Raw genomic sequence first — 26,517 nt, 5'->3', positions numbered from 1 at the left:
CAAAAAGCAGCGTGTTTTATTTTAACGTTACCTCTTCACAGATTTACTGTAACGTCACAACACGATACAATTTTATTCACATAAGTATTTTTTTTTTTTAATTTTTATTTTTCCATGTATATATTTTAACAAAATTAGGATTTTCACAGAAAATCCATAGGTAATAATAAAAAAAAAAATAACAAAATTTAGTAATTTCGAATAGATTTGAAATTTGAGCATTTTTAGTTGAATCTAAGGGAAAATGTCAATTTTTTTTTTGGATTCATAAAATATTAAAGAAATTATACGAATAAATGTAATTTTGTTTAAAATTTTAAAAATTAATTATACTTGTTTATTATATTTACAAAATAAACTATTACATTTTTATGTCAAGTCTAAAGGTTGATTGTTTGGTTCAAATAAAATCTCATTTCATTGCCAAAATATTTTTTGTTTTTTTTTTTCATTTTAAATATTTTGCTCAAATGATTAATGCATTTATCAAATTTTATAGAATTTCTAAAAAATAATTATGATCGTATATAATTTATCTCATCTATTCAAAAATAGTTTTAATTTAATTTTTTTTTCTCTGTCACCTGTAATATATTTGTGTTTATATATACATATTGATTTACTTATGTGTGGGTGTATTTTGTTAGTTTATGTAATAGAATAGTCTTTTCTTTAATTTTTATTTATAGGATACAACATTTATCTACAAGAAAAAAATAAGTTTCTTTCTTAAAAGTTCCCTAAATTGTATTTTTTTCGTTTAAGGAAACATAATATTGAGCGTCATCGTATCTTAATTTAAAAAAAAAGTAATAAAGTAAGAAAAAACTAAGAAATTTTGACAGATAATAGCTTAGACTAAAACCATCACTAATAAAAAAACAAAAAATCTTAGCTAAGGAAACAACCAACGAGAAACAACAGGTTGCTTAAATATTTTTATCGTTAAAATCTTATCCGATTTTAACAAAAATAAAAATAATATGAAGTCTCGTTAAAATTGATTCAAATTCTTAACAAAAAAACTATTTTTATACACAAACTAAAACTTAATAATAATAATTATTAACAATCTAGTACAAAAAAAAAAAACAAATACATAAGTAGCAAAAGCTTTCGCAGAATAGCTTAAATTAACTTGATGTATATAATTTTTTTATTATCTTCTATCTCTCTTCTTTCATCACTATAGTTGTTGTTGGTCTATTGTGGTTTAAATTGGTGGTTGATGGATGTCTTAAGAATAATGCAATCATGTGTGAGCACTGGCTGACAGTTGTTCTAATCTCGCACATAATTCTTGTGCTAATCGCAGTTGATTTGATGCGGCACATGATGCAGCGGTGACAGATGGAACGATGGTTGGTGCAGAAAGTAAGGCTTCTGGATAACTGGTACAAACTCCTTGCCAACGAGCTTTACTGCAGGCATGGGACTGTAAGGTAAAAAAATTAGAATTGATTAGAAAATTGGACTAAAAAACGATCAAATATTAAATATGATATGTAAATGAATGAATAAATGCGCTTAAAATGTCAAAATTGTAGAAATTGCTTCGTCATTCTTGGTTCAGAGCGCACGGCATGCATATGCTTATGTTGAACGAACCACCACATATGCGCATTATAGCCAGCCTTAAGGGATCGTGTGTTTTCGCACATGTCATTTTGACATTAGGTCATAAGGTCATGCCTATTATAGATGGGCATTTAGTGACAAGTGCCAAGTGGTATGTGACAAGTTGCAAGTTGGAAGATTTAAGTGGCAATATGGAAGTTGCAAATGACAAGTCGTAAATGAGAAAAGAACATCAACTCTTGATAATGGAGAATCTATTTCTTATTGTGTTTTAATGTGACGTATTGAGTTATTTTGGTAGTCAACTTTTGAAGATAAAATATTTTTTAAACGATTATCACAATGAACTACGCTATTGATTTGACGTATTTGACATTTGAAGTCAAATGTCAAAACAGCAAACTTGTTCGTCATTGGAAACAGACATTTATTTTTAAACAAATTAAATGTCAAATTTTAGTCAGCGTCAATGCTATAGAGCGCCACCTAATTCTCAGACCTTTTAAATGTTTTAAAAATCGCGACTAAACGCTAGACCAAATTGACTGATGTTTGTGTATAAATCATGCATGATCTTGGTCCGAACACAAAGGTTTTTTAGCAAGCTTTTTATAACAGTGACAATTTATCAGCCATGTGATGCAAAAAACAGATAGTGTATCCTGGTCCTGACACAAAAGTTAAGAACATTTTTGAAATCTCAAATATTTGACGTCTCATGCTATACGAAATGACAGTGAATTTGGGACGTTTTGACATTACATTTTAAAGTTGTCAACACATTTTTTTTCTGTTTAAATTCTTCTTACACAAAATAAACAGGTGTTTTAACTGTGTAAGAGAAAGTGGAGACATTTTGAAAGGTGTCAAATAGAAGAACTCATTTTTTGACAGCTCAAGAAAGTGAGTCATATGTATAAAAAGGTCTGTTCATATACATGAAATTCTAAGGACCTATGCAATGTCAGAAGTTTTAGTCAAAATTTGACATTTATGATTGTGTAGTTCATCAAAACTGAATAATGTAACATGAATATGACAAAATTTAATTAATTTATATATTAAAACTCACCATTGTAAAGTCTCGCTTCCATTGAACACCACATTGTCCATCACACAATGGGCATGGTCTCTCTAAACTATATCCACCACATTCACCACAATCCAATGATACATGATCATCAGTCCAAGATACACCGCATGTGAAACATGATCCCATATGGGCACGTAGCTCTTCTATAGTTAGAACATTATCCATGGAAATTTCCAATGGACTGCCAACTAAATCTGACAGCGACGATGACATACTTATACTGCTTCGTCTGCAAAAAAAATAAACAAACATTTTGTAAAATTAGAAAAAAATTTACATACATCACATTTATGTACATAAAATTATTCTAATCATGGAAGTTTTATTCCCTCTTGGCGACATCATCTCATTAAAATATTGTCTACAATCTATTTTGCATCTCTACACTTTTTTTGTTCTATATTATTTTACATGTGCCAAATAAATTTTTACTTCCTCTCTGAAATCTTCTGTCACTTTTATATAAAATATACGGAAATGAGAACAGAACATGCATTTATAATTATGCGCCATATTGAATTCTCTTAGCCAGAATTTCAAATCGAAAGTTGTTAACAAGATAATAAAACGCTCATCCAGGTTCTTAGTCATCATGTTTGCATGGATGTCATGGTCAAATGGAAGTGGAATTGCATTTCATGCAAAAAAAACACAAGCAAACAAAAAAAAGTTAGAAAGTGTAGAAGAAAAACAAGCAAAAAAAACTATCATTGCATGTACATATGTACGTAGTAAGTAACTGAATTAATTAAATGTTAGACACACACAGAGTTTTATTAATAGCCACCCTCTTACAAAGCGCTATACTATTAGAGACGTTGACATATTGCTAGTGTGATTACAGATGTGCACTCCGCCTAATTGGTATGTTCTGTTTACTCAATCACTGACTGAAATCCAATATTTAATTACATTATTCTGTTTGGCGTACATGTAGTAAAATAAAATTGCATGTGGCTAGATAATAACGACTGCAAGTCGCCTAATGCGTCGCAGGCAATACAATAGAGGAATCCATTTGAAAAAAAAAAAAAATGTACAAGATTACTATGAATATATTTAAAATGTGAAAAGAATGTTTATTAATGTCTTGTCAGGGAGATTTTCTTAGCATCAACATTTTGTTGCCATTTGCTTCATAGTGTAAACAATAAAAATTATTTTCTTAAACATTAAAATTTTTTGGCATTCATCACTATATGCACCCCTGTGTGTCAAAAAAAAAATCAGCGAATGTCGGAAATTAATTTTAATTGAAATTCACGCCGTCCACGACGACGACGACGACAACGACGCCCACGCTGTCACGAGTTCTTTGTTTTTTTTTTGTTATTATTTTGTTCTATTTTAACGCTTGAATTGAAAGCTATTTGATTTTTATTATTTCAAATGTCAAATGCATATAATGATTATAAAAATAATGTGCATTTTTGTATTAAGAACAAAAAAAAAAAAAAATACAACTGTCAAACTAATAAGCAGTGCTTTATTTTTAAATGAAATTAAAATTTTAAACGGTAATTATTAAAATTAAAACTGCTTAGTGAAATGAAATGTCAAAGCGTTTTTGATAGAAAATTTTTGCCAATTCAGATATAATTTGTCAAAAAATTAGTTATTCGAATACAGATTTTTGTTGGCAATGTCAAATGAGTAGCAAGAAGTTTGTGAAATTAATCTAGAAAACTCCTTATAAAAGAAGAACTAAATTTTGTTTTCCCTTTTTTTGTTCACATAAATAGCCTCTCTTAATGGAACGCGCCTAATAGTTGTTAGGGAAAAAATGACGTATCAGTTTTGGTTCTGTTTGTTTTATTATTTAATTTGTTAAATCACAGTTCTTTAGAGGCTCTAATTGTCTCCTGTTAAAAAAGGAGGAAAAAAAAGAATCTATAAAAAGAAGATTTCGATGGTGGCGCCATCTTTTTTTATTAATAATTTCAATTACGCAGGTTATTTTAGTGTGCGCGTGTACTTAATTAACAAGAATGGAAGGACCTTCAATTTACAACCGAATCAGAATGGCAAGCAGATGCATTTTTCATGACAATGATCCTCTAGAATGCCTTTTAGACGAATTAAAATGATGATTGTACTAGATTATTTTAAGGAGTAGGTATTTTTCACTTATTCTTCGCATTAATTTATTGTCTGGATTTAGAGAGTTTATTCCACTAAAAATCTCAAAATAAACTGATGAACAAAAATTGATTTCAATCAACAACAAAAATTATCGATACAATTGTGTGTGAAAAATGTGTTGCCACTTTTCCAATTAATCTAGTACTAATTGTCAATTTAACTTAAAGAATTTTGTACTTTAAAATAGACAGAAGAACGAAATATTTCATTATAAAACTACTAGGATCTGTAAGCTATAAATTAAATATTCTTGTACACGATCTGTTTTGTTTAAAAAAAAAAAAAACCTGTCACGTTTAACCAATTACTACTTCTATATTTGTCATCAAATACGAAATAAAATTTTAATAAGCCACTTGGGTGTTCAAAAACAGATGATGATTTTATTGCGTTTGGCGTATGGCACACGCAAATACATTTGCGACTTAATTGTATGTACGTTCTTCTAAATTAATTGTCGGTACACTATGGCGTATGAGTAATATTTTTTTGTTTCATATTAAAATAGATAAATAAAAGGGAATTTCTTTGAGAGAATAAAAAATCAACCATGTTAAATGGATGTCTTACTAAAAAGTTCTTTTTGGCATCTAATTAGACTTTTCAACCTCATTTATTGATCAATCAAATAAAATTTGTTATCGATTGAATTCTTTTTTTTTTTGCAAAAAAAAAAAAACAAGCAATTAAACTTTAATTTTAGCTTATCTTTGCTTTATTTTATTTCTTTCATAGAAACAAACAAGAAACAAAACATCAAAATAGCCATAAACAGAAATTATTGTCTAAAATTAGACAAACCAATTGAACTCAATATTAATGTACGATTATTATTTAATATCTTATCAACTTCCTCTCAAAGTTATCACGTGAAACTGTTATTTTTAAAAAAAAACTTCAAAATCATGCCCGGCTCTTTAAAAATTCCTTTGTTGTCGATTAATTGTTTTATCGATTGAATAAAGGTTTTAAATTTTTATTTGTGTCATGGTTTAATATGGAATTTCAAAATATTCGATAGAAATCAAAATTAACAAAATTAATGAATTACACTTAATTACACAATAAAATTTGTCAATCAAATGTTTTTGTTTTCATTCAATTTTGTATCGCATTTTTTGTTTAACAACAACAATTTCATTTATGTTTATTTAAAAAAAAAAAACTATTTTTTGACATATTTAATTGTTCAGTGATCAATTTAAACAGGTGGACTATATAAAACCAAAACAAAATAATAATTTTTTTTCGGCACGTGGAGGAAATACAGAGTTGTTTCACACGCAATTTTGTTTTTTTAATAAATACGGAAATAAGTATGCTTATCTCATCGCAGTTTATAATGCTGGGTGAAAATAACTTAAAATATTTTATTTTCCATGTCCATAAAAAAAAATCACCGTGTTTTTTTTTTTATTTTTTTGACATTTAAAAACGAATCATACAATTTGACCTTCTGTAAACTGTCATTAACGTGAAAAAAAGAAATGAATTTGAAAGTTGTATACATTTTTAAGTTGTACACTTAACAACACTTAACTAACACAAAAAGTTGTATTTGTTTTTAAATTGAAAAAAAAAAGTCAGTTTCGAAAAAAAATAATTGTATTGCCTTTCATTTAGGAGTTTTGAATACATTCTATTTTTATAAAAAAAATTAAATAAATGAAGGTATTCTTGTAATATCTTTGATCTTTTAAATGCAACTTTCTTTTTTTAGGGTAACTCTTGATGGTGACGCACTTAAAATTATGTTGTTTGATATTCTTTTTAACACAATTGTATAGATCAAAAGATCTGTCAAATTTGTATTCCGATGTCAAATTTTTATTCATCCAGTTTGTATTGAATAAAACCGTTAAATATTTATTGAATGTTTAACTTAATAACACCTTCAAGCTTTTGAGAAATAAAAAAGAAGAGCAGATATTTTTTGGCGTTTTAAAAAACTTTGATTGACTTCAGAAATTTCTCGCTATGGAACACGCCTAATTATCAATATCAGCAAAGACATGACAGATGACATTTAAGTTTTAGTCCTGTTTGTTTTGATATTGGTTTGACCGTGTTCAGATTGGTCTCACTCCGCTGAATCATTTTGACTTTTATGTAAGTCTTAAATGAGTTTTAAAGTTCTTGCCTCTTTTGGCTATCTCTTTCTCACTACTACAAATGCAAGTGAGAAAACAATTAGAGATTGTAAACAATTTTTGTTAATAATGAGCTAACTCGGTGAAAACGTCAATGTCAACCCATTTATGTTGTTTTTGAAAACAAGAGCACACGTTTTGGATTCTTTTATGAGTTAATTGGTAACATAATTTCAGGCACTTAAAAGACTGTAATTGCTTGACTATCTGGTAAAATCTAAAACAACTTTTAATTTTCATGACAGGTTAAAAAAAAGCCATGGCACAGTTTTTGCAATAATTTTGAACAAGTTTGGTTAAACAATAGGAAAATATCTGACAGCTCTGTAAACTGTTAAAATTCCTTCCATTCAAAAGGTAGCATACAGATTTTACAATATTTATGCGTGTTCAATTTCTAAGCGAAGCGATTTGAACAACGTTTATATCCATCTTGACTAAGCAATGTATACCGTGTATTAGTCGTGTTCTATTGTAGAAGCGAATTTTTAAATGACTTGTCATTCATAGTTTAGGCACTTAATTTATTTAAGCCTCTTAATTAATGACATTTTATATTAAATATAATTTGATTATCTTCATATTCCATCTGACTATGACTGAGTAAAAAAATATATTCTTTAAATATTTACTTACCCAAGTGGACTGTACATGTCATTGATTTGTGGTTGATGTACACTGGCAATAGACATGTTTGTTGAAACTGAAAATAAAGAATAAAAAAATAATGTTAGTTAAGTTACATTTTTTTTTTTTAAATTGCAATTTAAATTCTAAGTGGGGACTTAATTTAATTTAATTCAATAAAATGAGACTTCAGAACAAAACACAGTTTAGCTGGCTTTGACATTTAGAATCCCTCGTTTTGACAGCTACTCAAAGAACATGTTAAAACGTATTTTAGTTAGTTTGTCTTTAAGATTCATCATTTTGACATAACTCTTAGAAAGAGTGTTGTTTCAGGCAAATAGAATGACTTATCTGTTTTCTGGCAAACAGGATGACTTATTTGACAATTATTTTTGACTCACAATAATTTATTAGCATCGTTAAAAATGTATTCTATTGTATTCAAATTAACTTATATAACGAAGATAATTGAAATCAACCAATTCTATTGTTCTTTTAATACTTATGCTGAGAATAAATGTTATCTATTCAATTAAATGCACAATTCTATTGTTCGATTGAAAAATTAAATACGAATGAAGTACTCATGCGTATCGTTGAGACTTCTGATTTTGTGAAAGATTAAAAACTTAAGTATTAAATGACACAAAACAATTGCATAAGAACTGTAAATTATAAACCCTATCAACTGTACTTCCTGACAGTTGTAGCGCAGCATAGTGGCGCCTTTAGAATCTTATAATGTCAATTATTTTCTCGTGTGATTTGATACTTTTTTTCTGACTGGTAATTTTGAATATTTTACGATAAGGAACTACGATCAGATTACCAATATTGGTAATATTCAGAAATATGGATATGAATAATTCTGTTGGGGATTGGAGGATATACGATGCTAGTTGTCAGAGTCTTAATTAAATGCAAAGAAGTGCCTCTAGCGCCACCTAGTTCTTTGAATTGTAAAATTACTCTTTTCTTACATATTGTGTGTACAAAAATGCCAATCACACCATTAAACAAAAATTGCGGATCGATTTTTCATTTGACACTTCTTGGCATTTAATTCACATTTTGACATTTTTTTTTTGCACTAAGCTGTCAAATTTGAAAACGTTTTTGACGTTTTAAACATGCAATTGTGAACATTTATGAAAAACTGCCATTTCTATTTTGGTTTGAAATTGAATTAGAAGCTGTCAGATTTAAAATAACTTCCAAAACACATTGCATGATTTTGTTGGTTAGTTTTATTGTTAATTGAAAGTCTTTGATGTATTACATAAAGTTGTCAAGTCAAGATGTTGCCTTTATTCGGTTGATGACCTAACAAAACAAAACAAACAAAAAATAAAGTACTAGTTTCAACTTATAAATTGCATCCGAGTTATTTATTATTCCAAGCACGCGATTATCACGTTGATTTATTTTTTTAAAAAATTGTTAACAATTCATTAAATTTCCAAGGCAAAAAACATTAGTCACCTATAAATACTTGATTGTACAATATTTTAATATGAATTTTAAAGGAAGGGGATTTCTCAAGATGCAAATTTTTTTTTTAATTTGTTTACAAACTTTTACTATATCTACCTATATTAACTTCAGATCGTGATCTTAAACCGGTTAAATAAAATGAACAAAAAAAAAAAAATTGCCATTCACGATAGTTTTGATTCAGAAGAATTTAAGTTGAAATTGTGAATAGATAATATTTAATTTATGATTTCCATTGAATTTATTTAAATTTGTATCGTATCTAATATGTACAAATATCTTGATTTGAGAAAACTTACGGACATTATATTTATTTATTTGTAGAAGGTCTATAATAATGAGTCATTTTTAATAGGTTCATTATAGAGGGAATTTTTGTTTGGAATTTTTTTTACATGTTCATCGTAAATGATTACCAAAACAAATAGACATGTTACGTAGGCAGATAGTAAGAAATATCCGAAAATAGAATACAAGTTTACAAAAGATACAGGTATTTAATTTAGGTTAAACATGATCTGAATATATGGCTTTGAACCCACTCATTTGATAAATCTTAATTAAGGAAAACAAAATGAATCATGGGCTATTTTTAGCATATTTCTTCGGATTTTTTCCCAAATAGTTAGTACATTTTTACAATGTTCCATTTAAATTGGACAAGTATTTTAAACTACAATCGTCTAAAAACAGACAAAGAAATTTTCACATTTTAAGTAGATATTATTATATTACGGAACACGGCTATTTTTGAAATTCTATTACTTTTCTACTACAAGAGATCTTTTTAATAGCCACGTTCCGTTGGAGATGGTAGACTACTTATGAGTACTTATATGATTTATAGATCTAGTAGGTACTATAATTGACAAATGATCTTCTTCTCAAGTAAATAGGTTTTATAGTTGATAGTACTAGATTTTTTCTTATAAGTAGTCTATTACGCAGCCAATGTTTTTTTTGTGTTTACCACTAAGAATATTTCGGAAGAATAGTTTTTTTTTTTACGAAAAAAAAACATAAATGACAGTTCTATACGAGATAGAAACTAGCGCCACGTGGTTTTGAAACATTTCAACACAAATATACAAATTGTAAAGTAAAATAATTTTAAACTTTTAAAAATTAAGCGCTTTAAAATTTTATTTCTAACTCAAAATAAATGCAATTCTTATCTACTAGTGTAGAGGACCATATTTAATGTAAGTGTTAATTGTAGTAGATCATGTACTCATGAGAATTTTCCACTTTCAAAAGCCCTGTTTGACAACTACTGTCTCAATTTTAGGAATGTATAGCCTACAATCCTCAATAGTTTTTGTAAAGAATATTTTTAAACTCTATCATATGATTTCAGTTAAGTTTAACAAACGCTCAACCTAGTTTTCTTGAAGATAAAAATAAATAATTTGAATAAAGGTAGGTACTCAATTCATTGCTTTTTTTTATTACAGCTGGTTGTCAAAGTAAATCTATGACATTGCTATAAATTACAACGTACTTAACCAAAATCAATGAATTCATCCTGTCAGTATTTTTTTTTTAGAAGGTAACTCTTTTTAACCTACACTTAATTTTGTTTAGTTTTTCTTATTCTATTACTATAAACTTCAAAACTGACATTTTAACTGTCTTTATGCACATGAACAAAAAAAAACATAATGTAGGTGTTTGGAGTCTAACAGCTATAGATAAAATATTGCATTAAATTGCATACAACTATTGAGTGGTGGGCGTCTTTTGACACATCATGTTACTGGTTAACCAAAGTTGGCTGTAATAGATTGCAAATGTTGGAAATAAAGGTCAAGAATTATTTAGGTATATAATTTTCTCAGACAAAGTTTAATTATAATTAAAAAAAAAAATACCTTAACATTGAATCAGTTAAGTTTAAATATTGTTTTATAGCAATTCACAGCAAATAGTAATAAAAAAAAAAAATGTAAACAAAACAAACCTCGATCTTGAACGCCAATGCTATACGTTCACATATACACGTGTTTTTGCATCTCTTTTCTACTTATATCAATGAGCATTGCATTTATTTGTTTTGTTTATGTCAGCATCGTTTTTATTTTTTATTTTTTTTTGACATGTAGAGCATTCAATGTCACAATCAAATTACAAGTCATTTGATATAGTATGTGCTTATATCGTAAGTATGGTTTACATACATTTTTATGTGTATATTACACAATCTACTGTCATATGGGTGTATGTAATAGTAAAAAAAATAAAGGTCACCTCTTTATAAATAGAGATTTGAGGGAATAATGTCAAAAGAGTGTTTTCATATAAAATTGTATACTTTTGACATTTTAAAGATTATGAATCAATATAAACTCTTTGATGCAAATGCGGTTTTGTTTGTTGTCAAAAGTGAAAATAAATCACAATGCAGTCGCACCATTAAATACTACTTTAATGTCATTTTAACAGTAGTCACACTGTAAGTTTAAATGTCATAAAACTTTAACCAAAAAAGAGTTAAACTTTCTTTTTTGCTTTCTGCAAAAAACAATTTACGATATTCAAAAATATCGTTAAAAAATTTTTATTTCATGACCCAATTTTTATGACATCTTTTCCATTTCCTTTTCTTATATTAATATTCATGAAGGTATACATTTTAATGAAGGAATTGAACAAAAGAAATTAATAATTATAATAATAAAAAAATATCAAAGTCTAAAAACTGAATTTTGCACTTGATAAGATTATTATGGTTGTCGTGCTTATGTCGAATAAAACACACGATTAGAATAACACAATTTTTTTGAGTGGGTAGGTACAAAATTTGTTATCATATTTTAAACAAATAATAAAATCGAGTCAGCAACAATGAAATAAAAAAAAAAAAAAAAGAAATATTTCCGGAACACTCTTCTGTCAGGTGGTTATAGAGAAGTAGGTGGTTAGTTTATTTTTAAAAGTAGGGTAGGGGATTAAGATTAAAAATGTAGTTGAATGTTGTTTTATTTTTTTTTGAAGGAATATAAAATAAAAGGATTTTTATATAAACTTGGTACAAATGGAGGATATATTTGGATTGTTTTATGTTATAAATTTTTGTGGTAATGTTAGGAAAAAACCCATTTTGCGATTATAAAGTTATTTTTAAACTAATAGATTAACAAAATGGTACTAAATTTAGATGGTAGGTACTGTATTTTTGACAGTTCTTTGATTTAATACAGAAACATCAAAATTAACTCCTGTCACATTGACATGACAAAAGGAAAACTTATACTGACATCTGAAACAAATTTCCTTTATTTTCTGACAGTTTTGACACTTGATCAATCAAGCATTCGAAATTTACCCTTCTTTAAAGTCCAATTAATCAATTGATTGTTAATCGATCAAAAGCTTTTCAGTTGACAAAAAAATATCTTTTTGGAAGTGACTATGCACTTATGGCTCCATTGGAAAAGAGCCATAATTTAGTGATATTTCATTTCAATCAGATTAAAAGCTATCGAATTTAAGCTTTTTTTTCCGATATTTTTTTCGATAAATATTAAAAATTAGAGTAAATGGCGGTAAGACTATTGTTTCATAAGTTTTTTGCGATATGCAATGGAACACGGTTATGACATTTGAATCAGTTTTTTATCTACTTTTTTTTAATAACAATTTAGTGGAGTAAGTTTACTTTATTTGTATTAGGCGTGTTTCCTTACGAAATTCTGACAGTTTGAGTTTATTTGTCAAATATGTATGTTGTATGTATATTATTTGACAGTTAACGACAGGTGATTGATTTTGAATGTGTTTGTGATCTGTTTGTTTTCAATTTTGGAACACATTTCTTTTGGTTTGGAAAACAGCATTTGACAAGTGATAGGTACACTTCTTGTAAAACGATGTTCACATTTGACTAACTTCGCCGACTTATTTTGACGTTTCTGTGCTTTTTTATCTTTTACACAGAATTGTGAGAAAGAGACAAGTGAAACACAATTTCTTACACCTTTAAAAACAAATTGGACTCTTTTTGACACTTGCTGTTTTGACCAAAGTGTACCCAAAATACATCGGTTGAGTGACCCTACTGTCATCGTCTTAGACATTTCAAGATTTTTTTATTTAAAGGTGGAAACAGGATTCAAAATGTCAAATGAAATTGCAAAATGAAATATAAAACAAAGTATATTATGCAATTACAATATACCATAGACTTTCAATGGAAATCTGCGGTTTCCATTCAAATTTTTTGGAATAAATTAAATCAAATAAAAAAGTTATTTGTGTAATGAGTCGTTTTAAATAAAATTATTTAATTTATTCATAATTTTTGTTTAACCAATTGCTCTTAGAAACCACATTTTCCATGGAGAGAATACAAATTTAATTAAAATTAAAACCTCAAACTACGCAGTTAGAAATTTATAGTAGAAATTATAAAGAATTTGAAACTAAACATCATTGGGAAAAAACTAATTACACGCCAGTTAGAATATAATTAATCAAAGCAAATACACAAACCATAATTTCCGATTCCCTTAATTGCTGAGATTTTTTTTTTAAATTTAATTCTTCATTCAAAAATAGATTCAAAGACAATTAAATGAGCCTTTGCCAGTTTATTTGATCAATTAAAAAAAAAGTGTACAATTTTTTATTTATTTGATTTCATTTGACGGTCTTCAATAATTGTGATCAAACACTGAAAATTCTCATCATCATGATCATCAGTCAGATCGATCGAAACGTTCAAAGTTTTTTTTCACATAAATACTAAATAAAACTGCAATCTTAAGGTCAGTTTATACTCTCATAATTTATTATTCATTTCTACTTGTTTTTGTATTGGATAAATGAAAACTAGTGAAGAAGATCACTTAAAGATCAGTGGAGATCAACAAATCGATTACATCGTTTCTTACAAGGCCGGCAGTTTTTTTAAATGTACTTTTTTTTTATTCAACAACTTACAGAGGAAGTAAGTTATAAAATAAAAAAGCAATAGAGGCAAAACAAAAAAATCAATATTACATGAGACAATGAGATGGAGGCTGGTTTTGTGGTGTGTGTGTGATTGCAAAACACCTCAACTCAACCCATTCCTCATGGAATGCAGAACTTTAACCTTCGCGGTTTGGTTCGGCTTGGGTTGGTTGGTGAGATGCGATGGCGTCGTTGTCGTTGAAAGTGGCTCGACTGTGTGTGTATAGATGCATTCATTGTGCCCCCACACAACAAAACCATTCTCATAAATTGAAAAGGCTATGAGGTAAACTTTTTTTTTATATGAAATTTGTGTCAATGATTTGGCTTTGCTTTGGCGCAGTTTTATTACTTTTTTTGTTTTCATTTTAGTTTAAAAAAATGTTTAAGTAAATTTTGAAGTATTAACAATCACGCGATCGTAAATGTCATTTGTCACGCAGGAGTTGTTGATTTCATATTTAACGAACCAGATAATCTGAGGTGTTTTTTTTTTTTTTTTGATCTTATTGTCTTAAAAAATTAACGAGAGTTCAAAGTACAATCAAGTCAATTCAGTTTGAATTTCGAAATATATAAAAAAATCAATGATGTCGAGGATATAAAAAAAACAAACACAAACAATCTTGACAGCTGATTTTTAACGAGTTGTATTATTTTTTGCCATCTTAAAAAGGACAAAGAAGTATTTCTTGATTGCAATCGCTGTTAATTTTGTTCAACTTATTAACATAACAAGTTTAATGTTAATACATATTTGAATCAATGCACTTTTGCTGACAAAAAAAAAAAATACAAAAGCAATCGGATTTAAATTAGTTTAATTGATTTAATTTTTAAATATAAAACATTTTGTTTGCACCTTAGGAAAATGGTTTATTTTCTGTAGATGACAGAAATATAAACGAAATGTCAAAGTTAAAATTAATTTTTTTTATCATGACAAGTATGAGATGACACATTAGTTTCAAACAGAACTAAGAGTACTGTCAAAAAGTCATATGTCAATTATTGTACTAGATCTACAATCATCTACTCATTAGAAGTCAACCATCTCCCTACGAAAGCGACTAATGTTGAAAAAGTTTGTTTGACTACTTTTTTGCATTGGATTTCACAATCTTTCAAATGTAGAAGTGTGGAAAAGAAATCGCAGTAGAAAAAGTTGAATAAAATTTTAGTTTAGTTTTGACAGAAGTAAGATCAATAATAAAAATCAGCTAAAACGTCAAAATAGTAACAATTATATAAGATAATATTTTTAAGGCTATGTTTACACCTTAATTTTTTAATCAATCCACTCAGTTTATTTGTTAAAATTTACACTATTATTTTATATTGTGTTACCCTTCAGGCGCTCTGAAAAATCACAAATTGCTTCCGAATTAATATAAAGAACAAACAGAATACAAAATAATAATCTCACAAAAACAAGTTTCCAATTATTGTTTTCTTGTTAAACAATTGAAAACCTTGACAGCCAGAAAAGAAGTTTAAAGAAGAAAAGATGCATGGGCACTATAAAGGTGCTCTTATTTAAAATGTATTTTTATTTATTCTTCTTTGAAAAGAATATAATTTTCCTCCAAGGTAAAAGTATACTTAATTATTTATTTATTCTAAGATTTATTCAATTTAACTGCATTCAATCACGTTTTTTTAAGAAAAGAAGTAAAATAAAACAAAGACTCAAGCATCGTACATCATCGTCTTACATTCCAGATTTCATAAATATATAACATACTATCCAGCAGTACGAATGGAAAACAATCGTAAGGAAAAACTAAAAAAGATATACTCGTACATAAATAAAAAAAAATACAAACATTCTTTCCCACACTGGAAATAACTGGTAAAGATTAGTTAATTTCCAGTTGATTTCTCTTGGAATGCACATCAGACACAGGGGTGGATTATCACGAAGAGCTATCAAAGGCCCATATTTAAAGGGGCCGCTATTAAATAAGGGTTCAGTTTCTTCAAATAAGAATAGAAATATAGTTTCTTGGATGAAGAAATCAGAGGAATTTATATTTGAAAGAATAATATAAAAGGGAATGTTGAATTAATAAAAATGATCCAAGGGCCTTAACAAAAATCAATCCGCTCATGGTAACATATTACGTCTTCTGTCTAACTGTGAAATCTTCATAAAGCAAAGATACACTATGAGTATGTATAATTTCTACAAGATCAATAAAACAACTATACTTTACTTGTAAGAAATACAAATTGCACAGAAATGTATAAAAGAGAGAGAAAGAGAAAAACAAATCATTACATCTAAGAAAAATGCTGGTTAGAACTAGTTTTTGCAATATTGTATATTTTCAAACTATTCTATTAAACTGTGAAAAAAAATAAACTACATATAAAATTGCGGGAAAACCTTAACCACGTTATATTTTCATTTCATATCGGTGGCCTTAGATAACAATTTACGAGTTTTATAATAAGTCTTAAAGATTATATTCTGGGTATTTTATTTGTTTTAATTCGATTCGTTTTAAAATCTGATTTACATTCTATTACATTTGTCGGATTTCCGTCGTATAACAGTTTTAAATTACAATGAATAATGTTTATCATACCAGAGCCAGAGGTGTTTAAATTTCACTTAAATTGTCAATAAATAAATTCATATAATGGAGAGCTGTGAAAATTGTACCAAACCCCTCTCTAGACATAAACTTTCTTAGAAGAAATGTGACAAATACCTTGTTGTAACTAGAATTATTGTGAAAAAGAGTTCATACTTTATTGGTTAGAATCATTGTTGTACAATTAACACCTTATTATTAATGTTTGTATTATTGATTTACATGTTTAAGATGTCGTGTGAGAAAGAATCATGTGAGTTACGGAATTCCGGATTCACGCTTTTTGACAAATCATCATTTAATCATAATTTTACCATTGACAGAAGTGTGTTTGTTAGGCAATTTAGTTGTCGCAAAACGATGAAACTCGAAAATGTCAAAGAAAAAGTTGCGTGCAATTTTTTAACAGGATGTCAAATAAGAAGCATTTAGATATTTAATTGATTGAGGGAACTAACTTAACTCAATGGGTCGCATTGCATTTCGCATTTCAACTTGCGTGTAGTGTCAAATATTACAACGATCTGTTTGATTACAGAAGAAGCTTTCAAATAACTGCTATTTTACATGCAAGCAGTAAAATTTTGAATGTGTGAGCAAAATCGTTTGAGTGCATTGCAACTTGCTTTTTACAATTTGCACGTGTAACAGTTATTGTTAGTCGCATTTAGAACTATTCAAACAGTTCAGTGTTATTACATTTAGATTTTTTTACATGAACTGCGATCAAATGAATTTTTGACAGTTCCGAGTGGATTAAACAATACACATATTAAATATAACAACAATTTATTCTCCTAAGGCCTAATGTTTTGAAGAGTCCAGTGAATTTTCGGGCTAAAATCACTTCTAGAAATATCATTTTTGCTTAATTTATCAACAAATTCTATGGAAGTGTCAAAATTGACATGTTTCAATTCAGGTGAATTACGATAGGAAAATATTATTTTGTTGGTTATTGTTATGTAAGACAGTTTTTCAGCTGCCAATTATACATTAGTACGTTGATATAAATACTTCATTGTGGTAGGTCGGAAAATGCGTCAAAACTATAGTTTTTCGGTCGTTCTCATTCAGATCTTGTGGATTAATGTGTACATTTGACATTACTTTGCAATGATTTCTGACATAAGCTTTGTTCGATTCAAACATTTTGGTGGTCATTAGTGTATAGCAAATTTAAAGGCACACAGAGTTAAGATCAAAAATATTGAATGAAAAGAGATCCAAATTAATAAAATAAACATAGACGTTGATTATCACAACTTCTTTGAGAATTGGCGAGAGGAGAGAAATGCAACAGTCAGTTTAATTGAAATGTTACAGAGGTTTTTTTTAGTTTGAAAGATTGTTTCTGTCAGTTTTTACCGTAATTAAATTTCGAATTTAGTATGTAAGTTTGCATACCAATGACATTAGTAAAAAAAAAACTAATTGAAAACAAAATTTTAACGTGAAAATAATTGAATTTTAAATGCATCTTGATTAAATTTTCTATTTTGGCAGAATGTGTGCGTCCAGCACAAAAATAATATATTTTAGAAGAAAATTTACAAGATATTTGTTTGCTGTCTTCATGATTAATCTGAACAAAACATCATTTGAACTATTTTATTTTTTTAATTTTGACAAAACATTTATAAAATGAGTGCGTTCAGCACAAACATAATTTTTTAAAAGAATTGACTTGACATAATTTGTTGAGTCTTCATTGTTAATGTAGACAAAATTACATTTTTAATAAATAATCTATTTTGAAAACACTTTTACTGTTGTCGATTGAATTAAATGAGTGTGTTCAGCAAATAATTAAAAAAATTGTTTTTTTAGGAGATTTATATTATTTATTATTTTGTATCCACATAGTTGATGCGAATACAATGACATTTCTTCAAATGTCCTTTTTTCGACAGAGCTTTTAAGGTTCTTTATTATATGAAATGAGTGCGTTCAGCATAAAAATAATTACTTTTTTGAATATTTACTTTACAAATCGTATTAATACGATTGAAAGTAAATTTGAATGTTAGGTCTTAGTATTTAAAGAATGTTCGAGATAGTGTGAAGATATTTTTGAATTTATGATCGTTGGGCATGAAGCATTATTTATTTTTGCCAAACTCACGATTAAATGAAAATACTAAATTTATTCCAACACACATGAAATTCAACTCTGCATTTAAGTATTCCTCAAGACAAAAATAAAATTAATTTTTTTTACTGTTGCATTTCAAGTGCGATTTCAAGTGAATAATTTAATAATTTCACGTTTAATTGAATTCATTAAGTATTTTAACACTTAACAATCTGGATTGAACTACTTAAGCACTACAATTCATTATAAAATAAATTAAAACATTGAGTAGGTAGGAGATATTTTTATATTTTTGTACTCACTTTAAATTTATTTATTTAATTCAAATTAATCCAAAGGAAAATTTCTTGTTGGTGAAATTTTAAGTTTTTTTAGTTTGTTGTTTAAATAAACTTCAGTTTCCCAACACACTTTTGTGGATGATTATAACGCACAATGCAGATGTATCACAAAAAAGTTCAATAATATATCTTTTTTGTTTATAAAATAAAATGTTTTTTTGTTTATTTTTGTATATCAGATACTTTTTTCTATCTGGTGTTTAAATTTATTTTTTTATTTAAAAAATATTAAATTTCTTTTTTATTTATTTGTTGATTTTTATGTATATTTTCTTTTATTTTTCTTCTTCTTTTTTAAATTAACTTTTTAAAAAAACAATAATATTTAAGATAATAAAACTCCGAACCCAACCATAAAGGCACGACTCAACTCAAAAGACTGAAATTATTTCGAACGTGTGATCAAGTTTTATGAAATTTTCTCAACCGCCTTGCCACCACCAAGGCACCAGACTATCGTGTTGGTATGGTATAGCAAGTAAAATCGTTTGTGTTTTTAGCAAAAATGAAAAACAAAAAAAAAAAAAAAAAGTATCTCACAGATACATTTAGCAATAATGTCTATAGATACAAATACAGTTATAAATAAAATTAATCTCTGAGCTCTTATGGGGGGAAATAAATGAGCACTTTTTTGCTTTGCTGAAAAAATGCGGTTCATGGCAGTGTTTGTTGCCATATTGTAGGTTTTATTGTGGGCCGGCGGGGTTTAGTTTAAAAGAAGAGAGGTGCAAGGGGAAGTTGTCATTTTGCTATACACAGAGAAGTATTAGATTTTAGATATTGTGTATCTTTTGTATTTGAAATAATATGCATTTTGTGGGTCTCTGTTATTTTTTGTTTGTGTGAGAATTTGTAAAGTATATTTTTCTTGTGAATGAACCGTATGAAGAAGAGTAACCTTACAAACCTAGTAAGATAGGGACTATAATAAAGAGGAGTGTTTGGGTGAACTTTTTTTTAGCGCTGTTAGAGGGGTGTTGATTAGTTTGTAGAAGAAGAAAAAAAAAATCAAAACTCAGCTGTTTTTTTTTTTTTGATTTAACGGTAGCGAGCGCCGCCATTCGGAGTGGTATTGGTCATTGGCGTCAAACTTCATGTGTGTACTATAAATTATTTTTATAGAAGGTAGGTATTATAATCGGATTCATCGGATTATAAGCAATGGTTAAGTAATAAATCGAAGGGTTGAGTGGTCATATGGTATAGTCGCCAACGCGGCGTAACCGATTGATTGAGCAGACTTAGATCGTATTTATCAAAAGTTGGGGTGGCGTTGTTAATTGCAGGATCGTATTTGATAATAATTTACGAGGCCTAGGAAGGATTTTTGTTTCACGGCAAACGAAAAACTGTCCGATGGATTCTTTGAGAAGGTTTATAGTTCCTAGTACGAATCGCTTTGATTTATAGAATTTTTGCAAGATGTTTGAAAAATTTCGAATTTAATTTTGGAATAACACTATTTCTTTATAAATTACTTGGCGACTGAATATACTTTAAGCGGAAAAGCGGAAATATTGGACGATTGAGAAAGAAACCGAAAAAGGAGTTTAAATCTTTTGAAGTTGCGGAGCTCTTTTGTGGAGTTCTTAATTTTGCAGATTTAAATAATGATCTTTTACTTAATAATAGTTGCAAATTTGAAGATTAATTATTGTTGGGAAATTGTTTTATTGGGAATGTAATTTTCTGAGAGTCTTTATAACAATTTTTACATTTAATAAAGGTACTATAAATTAAGGATTAGAGAGATATCGATTAGCATCATTAGTTTTTCGATTACGACTTCGGTACGACTTCAAACAACTTTTTTTTCAGAAGTTTTTTTTAATAATTTTGATCATTTTGCACGATAATTTTTAACCCGGAGAGGTTAAAGTATTTTTAATTATCGACGTTTAAAAACAAAAATCATCAAAATTGGAGCAGTAATTTGCTTTACTCCACTATAACATATTATAACGATAATAATGTAAAAAATCGAAACTTCTTGAACTTTTTCCAAAAAATAACACTAAATTGTCAAATATATTATGTAGGTACTCGAAATTATTTATATTGTCTTTATACTGTAATACACCATGGTCCATAATTTTTGAAACAAAAAAAATATAACAGTAGGATGAAACCCATTTGAAAAAGAATATACACTCCTGCTCAAAATTAACGCACACTTTTTTCTTCTTTAGTCATACCCCTACATCTTATTTAAAATGGCTTTTAAATTATTTGTTGTATTTTTTTGTGTTTGGTTATTATTAAGCAAGTCAGAAAAATGCTAAACTGCAACAGTATTATCAACCAAAAAAAAGATGAACCAAATTTAGCAATTTAAGGTCTGAAAACTGATATTAAAATAATTTTTGTTTTTTAAGAAAAAAATTTTAAAAAATGGAAGCACGTGACAGTTCTTTCCAATAATTTTATTCAATTCTTGGCATTGTCTCCTCTAGCGCTTATGACAACTTGGAGTCATCTATTCATTCCACGAATTTACATTTGAAGGTTTTATTGTAACTTTTCTTTCACTCCAATTTTCTGTGGATCAAGAATGCTTGGAGGTGGATTTCGGCCGCAAATGCACTTTTTTCAACATTTCCTAGACATGTTCTATTGAATTCAAATCCGAATATCTGTGTGGTCAATTCAAGGGTGGCATATTTTAATCTTGAAGATATTTTCAAACCACTCTAGCATGCATTATCGTGCATCAGACTGAACTGTGGACCAAATCTAGGGGTGATTGGAACCGCATGGTGTTCGAGGATATCAGTCAAGTATTTTTGGGTATTTAAAGTAGGTCTAGGAGAGCTCACTAACTCCGTAGGTGTTGTAAAGCAGAGTTTACTTCATGAAAATTTATGACTCATCTCTAAAAGGTAAGCGGGTTGACAGATAGACTTCAGCATATCTCTCCAAATCTTCCCCACAAACATTTTACTCCATACCTTCAATTTAAGATCACTCCTGTCTTATTTGAGAAAATAACCACGATACTGTGAGACAAAGTAATAGTAGGAATTTTCTGTAAAATAAATATGATGTGCGTTAAATTTGAGCAGGAGTGTAGTTAAAAATAAAGAAAAACTAAATTTCAAAAACAATAAGTAATAAAATATTTCTGACTTCGGATTCGAGTTCAGCACACCGAAAGCCTTTGGAAAAATATAGTTTAGTCTCGGCAACAAAAACCTTGTATACTTTTGTAATGATTAAAAAATATTTTCGAATGAATGAATGAAAATTAAGGTGTTTTTTTTTTATATTAAGTCAAGAGAAGGTGAAAACATAAATATTTTAAATCAAATAAATAACAATAACCCAAATACGGTCATAATGAGGTATGTTTTCACCAAATTTCCACCAAAATAAAATTATGAATGAGATAAAAATAAACAATTAATTTAGAGGTTATGTGAAAAAATTGTAACTACAAAAGTTGTTTTTATCACCTACAACTTTTCCTTTTTACTTTTTTTCCATAGGACTTGTATTTTTGCCGGAAATCAAGAAACCCTTAAAAACTCGAAGTCGTACCGATAAATCGAAAAACTACTGATGGCTATTGATTTCTAAGGTCGGAAATAGATGTTTGTACCAATGACAGTTTCGCAGTCATTGGTACAAACATCTTAAATTTTTTTTTTGAAAAAACTTGCACAGTGTATTTACTTTTTATGGGAATACTAATTTTGATTAAAGAACTATTTAAAAAAAAAATAAAATATCTCTAATGATTTTGAAAATATTTGATTTAATTCTTTGTTATACAAAATGATGACAAATAACGTATTGGGAATAGAAATTTATAAGTTCAAGGTTTTTGACATTGCCAAAATCTGTTTTTGCTGAGACTTTATTTTTTTCGAATTTCATACCATTTATTGGCTGACTTCGCCTATCTGAGTTCAATTTCGTTTGCACTTATAGTCAGGTTTGTATGTACATGACGGGAGATTTGAAAATACTCTACAGTGAAATATGTACATCTGTTAATTTTCTGTAACAAACATCATTTCATTAGCTCTTACTGAACCCTTTTATAAAGCTTTAACTTCTATAAACTCACTTATCAAAATCTTACCGAAATTCGAAAAGACTTCTTCAAGTACTTTCAACTTTTAGGTACTTATCAATTCAATACAAGCTTTTAGGGAAAATATGAATTCTGCAATAAAATTGATTCTAAGCGACTGATTTACAGTTTTGATTACACCCCCTAAGCTTTTTGTTGTTTTCGAAGCTGATATAAGAGGCAAAAAATCAATTTGATGCCTAAAAGTTTGTCTTTTTGGTTGAATTTCATTTTTCATGAGAAAAAAGTACAAAATAGTGGAGAAACTATGGTAAGTTATATATACGTATACAATAACACAGAATGCAACCCAAAATTTGTTTGAATTGTTCGCAAATCACGGTGACATTGTGGTTTATTGTGGTAATACAAAAAAATTTTTTTTCTACCTAAGCCATTGCTCAGTTTTTTTTTTAATATCCCAGAAAGAAGACATTCAAACATTTTCAGTGACCTAAAAACTGATGACGCTAGAGTTTTTCAATGGCTAAAAAAAACTGTATCTGCTTAACAATAGTGATCCGCCTGCGGGGTTCACCAGGTTAGTCTCACGTGTTTAATATTCTGGGAGATTGTATTTTTAACATGAAGGCTTCATCGGATCTTCGTACTTCTAATACTATCAAGCTTTGTATAGATTTGTATTGCTATATAAAATATGGGCAGCACAAAATGGTATTTAATGATTTTGGGTCTTAGTATATTGTAAAAACAGAAGTTATCGCCCTAAACAACCTCTTTATTTGCCTGCATTCAAATTCGCCTATGGTTATTTTTTATTTCTTCGGTTCTAATCTCTACAGATGGTTTTATAAAATTTCGCACTTGTCTGGTGACTTACGTACAGGTTGATAAATTTAAGTAGGTATTTGGCAAATAAAGCTGGTTTGAATGACAAGCGATTTTTGATATATTTTGTCAAAGTAGCGGGAGAACATTTTAGAAATTTCTTATAAAAATATTTAATGGTTTAGTCATAAATGTTTTGTTTTTCAGTAACCTTGACTATGAATTGACGTTTAAGAAAGTTACTGTCGATTGATTTTGAATCATTGAACACTATAAACCTATTAATCAGAGATAATAAAATGTTGAAATGAGTAACAAGATTTTATTTTAAGATTTGAAACTAGAAACTTTCTTTTTGATAAAAAAAAAAATCGCCGCCCTTAATCTACCGCATAACAAAACAAAATTATGACAGCTTAACCACATTGAGACAAAAACAAACAAAAAAAAAATACTAAATAAATGTCAATCAGCATAGAAAAATCCTGGATAAACTGCTTTAAGTCAATTAAGTTTATTTTTAATCATTTCGAAAAACAAACAAACAAAAATTATGCACCAAACGAATAGAGGTGTAGGTATAAGGTATTAATTTCCGGTACACCTGCTTTGCATTTATTTTAAACAAAAGTGTAATGAAGAATGCAACTGAACTTGTAACGGATATTGAATTACTGATAAACAGGGGTCGACTTGGATTATTGTTAATGACTGTATGCATTGTTGCTTTGTATAGAATAAAAAAAACTCAAAACAAATGAACGAAACAAAGTTGTAGAATAAAAAAAAACTTCCCTATGCATAAGAAATTTTCAACCGCTGAGGTAAGTCTTGTTGGGATTCAATACATAATTTGCACAAAAACAGTATGAGTCTCCCCCGAAATAAAGGCACTTACAATAAATTTTCATCAAGGACTTCAAAAATCAATAGATGCAATGCATTGGTCTTCACAAAGTACTTTTTAGAACTACATACTTTAATGCACTGTACCGTACTGTACTGTACTGTACTGTACCGTGCTAATGTGAACGCCACAGCCAGATCACTACTGTTAATTAGATTCGTAGAAGAGTTATAATCTACTCTATATCGTTATCATGAAAGCCCTAAATAAGAAAGAAGAAGACTGTACTGAATAGAACAGTTCGAAAGATTCAATGGGACACATATTTATTTTTTATAAATTTCATAATATAGTTAATGTAGCTTATGCATAAGTAATGAAGGTTGATGAGAAACAGGCTCCCCAAATATTGCAACACCACCAATCAAATCTTAATTTTAAATATAGAACATATTCCGTTTTTAGAAGCTTTAGTACTCTAAACTTTTTCAGTACATGTACATTAGTCGTGTAAACAATATCAATAGTCTATTTAATAGACCCGAGCTCCAGAGCAAAAATAGAACAAATTCGTTCAAGACTTTTTATTGGCGATTATGATTCCTTGGCATACAAGAATACTCCAGCCAAAAGTGCTACTAAATCCGTTGGTGCATTTCTGAGAAAACGGCAACACTGGTCGGTTTTCAGTTTTTTTGATTTAACTCGAAAACCAAGCCTGACTTTGAAATGGTTCAAAGACACTTTTCATAGCAAATTAAATTTTCTGTCAAGTTAAGATGGTTAATAAATTTTAAAAATTATTTTTGACTAAAATTCTAACCTAAAATCAAAGAAAAAAAAGTTAAAAAATTGACAATTTTATTTTTTCTTACTAAATCAAGGGGCATTTTGTGTATGTAGCCGGGACGTCCAAACTTTGTACTAATGAAATAAAGTAGAGGTAAAATCCTTTGATAATATGCAATTTTAATTTTTTTTTGTCAAGAAACAACTTAAATGTACCTATTCAAAAATTAGCACTTTTTCTAAATTTCTGACTTTTTTAGTTAAAAGCAAGTTTTTAAAACTCGATAAAATCGTATTAATTGGTAACTTTTTGACTTTTAAAGTAAACATACTTCGAAGGATTGATTTAATATAAACTAAATATGGCAAACAAAAAAATTTATTTGCATCCTTATGGCCTTTTGTGCAATTTTGTGTATGTGCATTTTTATAAATACGGGTTGAATGGATGGACGGAGAGCCATTAGCTTTGGTCTATTGCATAGAAGAACATTTAATACCAACTCTTTTACTGTTTTCAATGGCCTGAAAAACAATTCTTGAAAAATCTGCGACCAACGAAAAGTTTCTCTTGAAAAACGAAAACAATACTCTAATGAGTTTGAAACAAAATAGCTCAGGCAAATTAGTAAATCCAATTGCACTTTTCGCGGGATAAATTTTTTTCATGGAACGTGTTTAGGTGAATGTCCTAATAGTAAAAGTGAATTTTTTGGGATGATAAGATATCGGAAACAGCCGCCATCTTGGAAAAGAGGTCGGTGCCGTTTTTATTTTATAACTCCATTTTTACTCATTTAAACCAAAAATGTCCAAGGATAGACTTATTATAAATTAAATTATCTAAAAAATGATATACAAATGAATTCCGTGAACTGGTTAAATTCAATTTTATAGTCGGTCAAAGTCCAGGTTCTTCTCGCAAGGTTAACACAATA

General features: G+C 28.4%; 1 protein-coding gene across 2 annotated transcripts in view; it reads right to left on the bottom strand.

Annotated features, from left to right (window-relative positions):
• Positions 1-561: 561 nt before the first annotated feature.
• LOC129906014 (protein pinocchio) overlaps positions 562-26,517 on the bottom strand; it is a 75,263-nt gene continuing 49,307 nt past the window's right edge. Inside the window, exons 1-4 of one of the 2 annotated variants that reach the window (XM_055981642.1) lie at positions 19,038-19,220; positions 7,600-7,666; positions 2,651-2,900; positions 562-1,435 (exon numbers count right to left, since the gene is read on the bottom strand). In XM_055981642.1, the coding sequence (XP_055837617.1) occupies positions 1,253-1,435; positions 2,651-2,900; positions 7,600-7,655 (489 nt within the window). In that variant the 5' untranslated portion in view covers positions 7,656-7,666; positions 19,038-19,220 and the 3' untranslated portion in view covers positions 562-1,252. Of the gene's footprint in view, positions 1,436-2,650; positions 2,901-7,599; positions 7,667-19,037; positions 19,221-26,517 lie in introns of those variants that run through there. The other variant, XM_055981641.1, reaches the window with a different exon arrangement.

This window comes from Episyrphus balteatus, chromosome 1 (genome assembly GCF_945859705.1).
Source record: "Episyrphus balteatus chromosome 1, idEpiBalt1.1, whole genome shotgun sequence".
Lineage (NCBI taxonomy): Eukaryota > Metazoa > Arthropoda > Insecta > Diptera > Syrphidae > Episyrphus > Episyrphus balteatus.
This window is presented reverse-complemented; position numbering and strand designations above follow the sequence as displayed.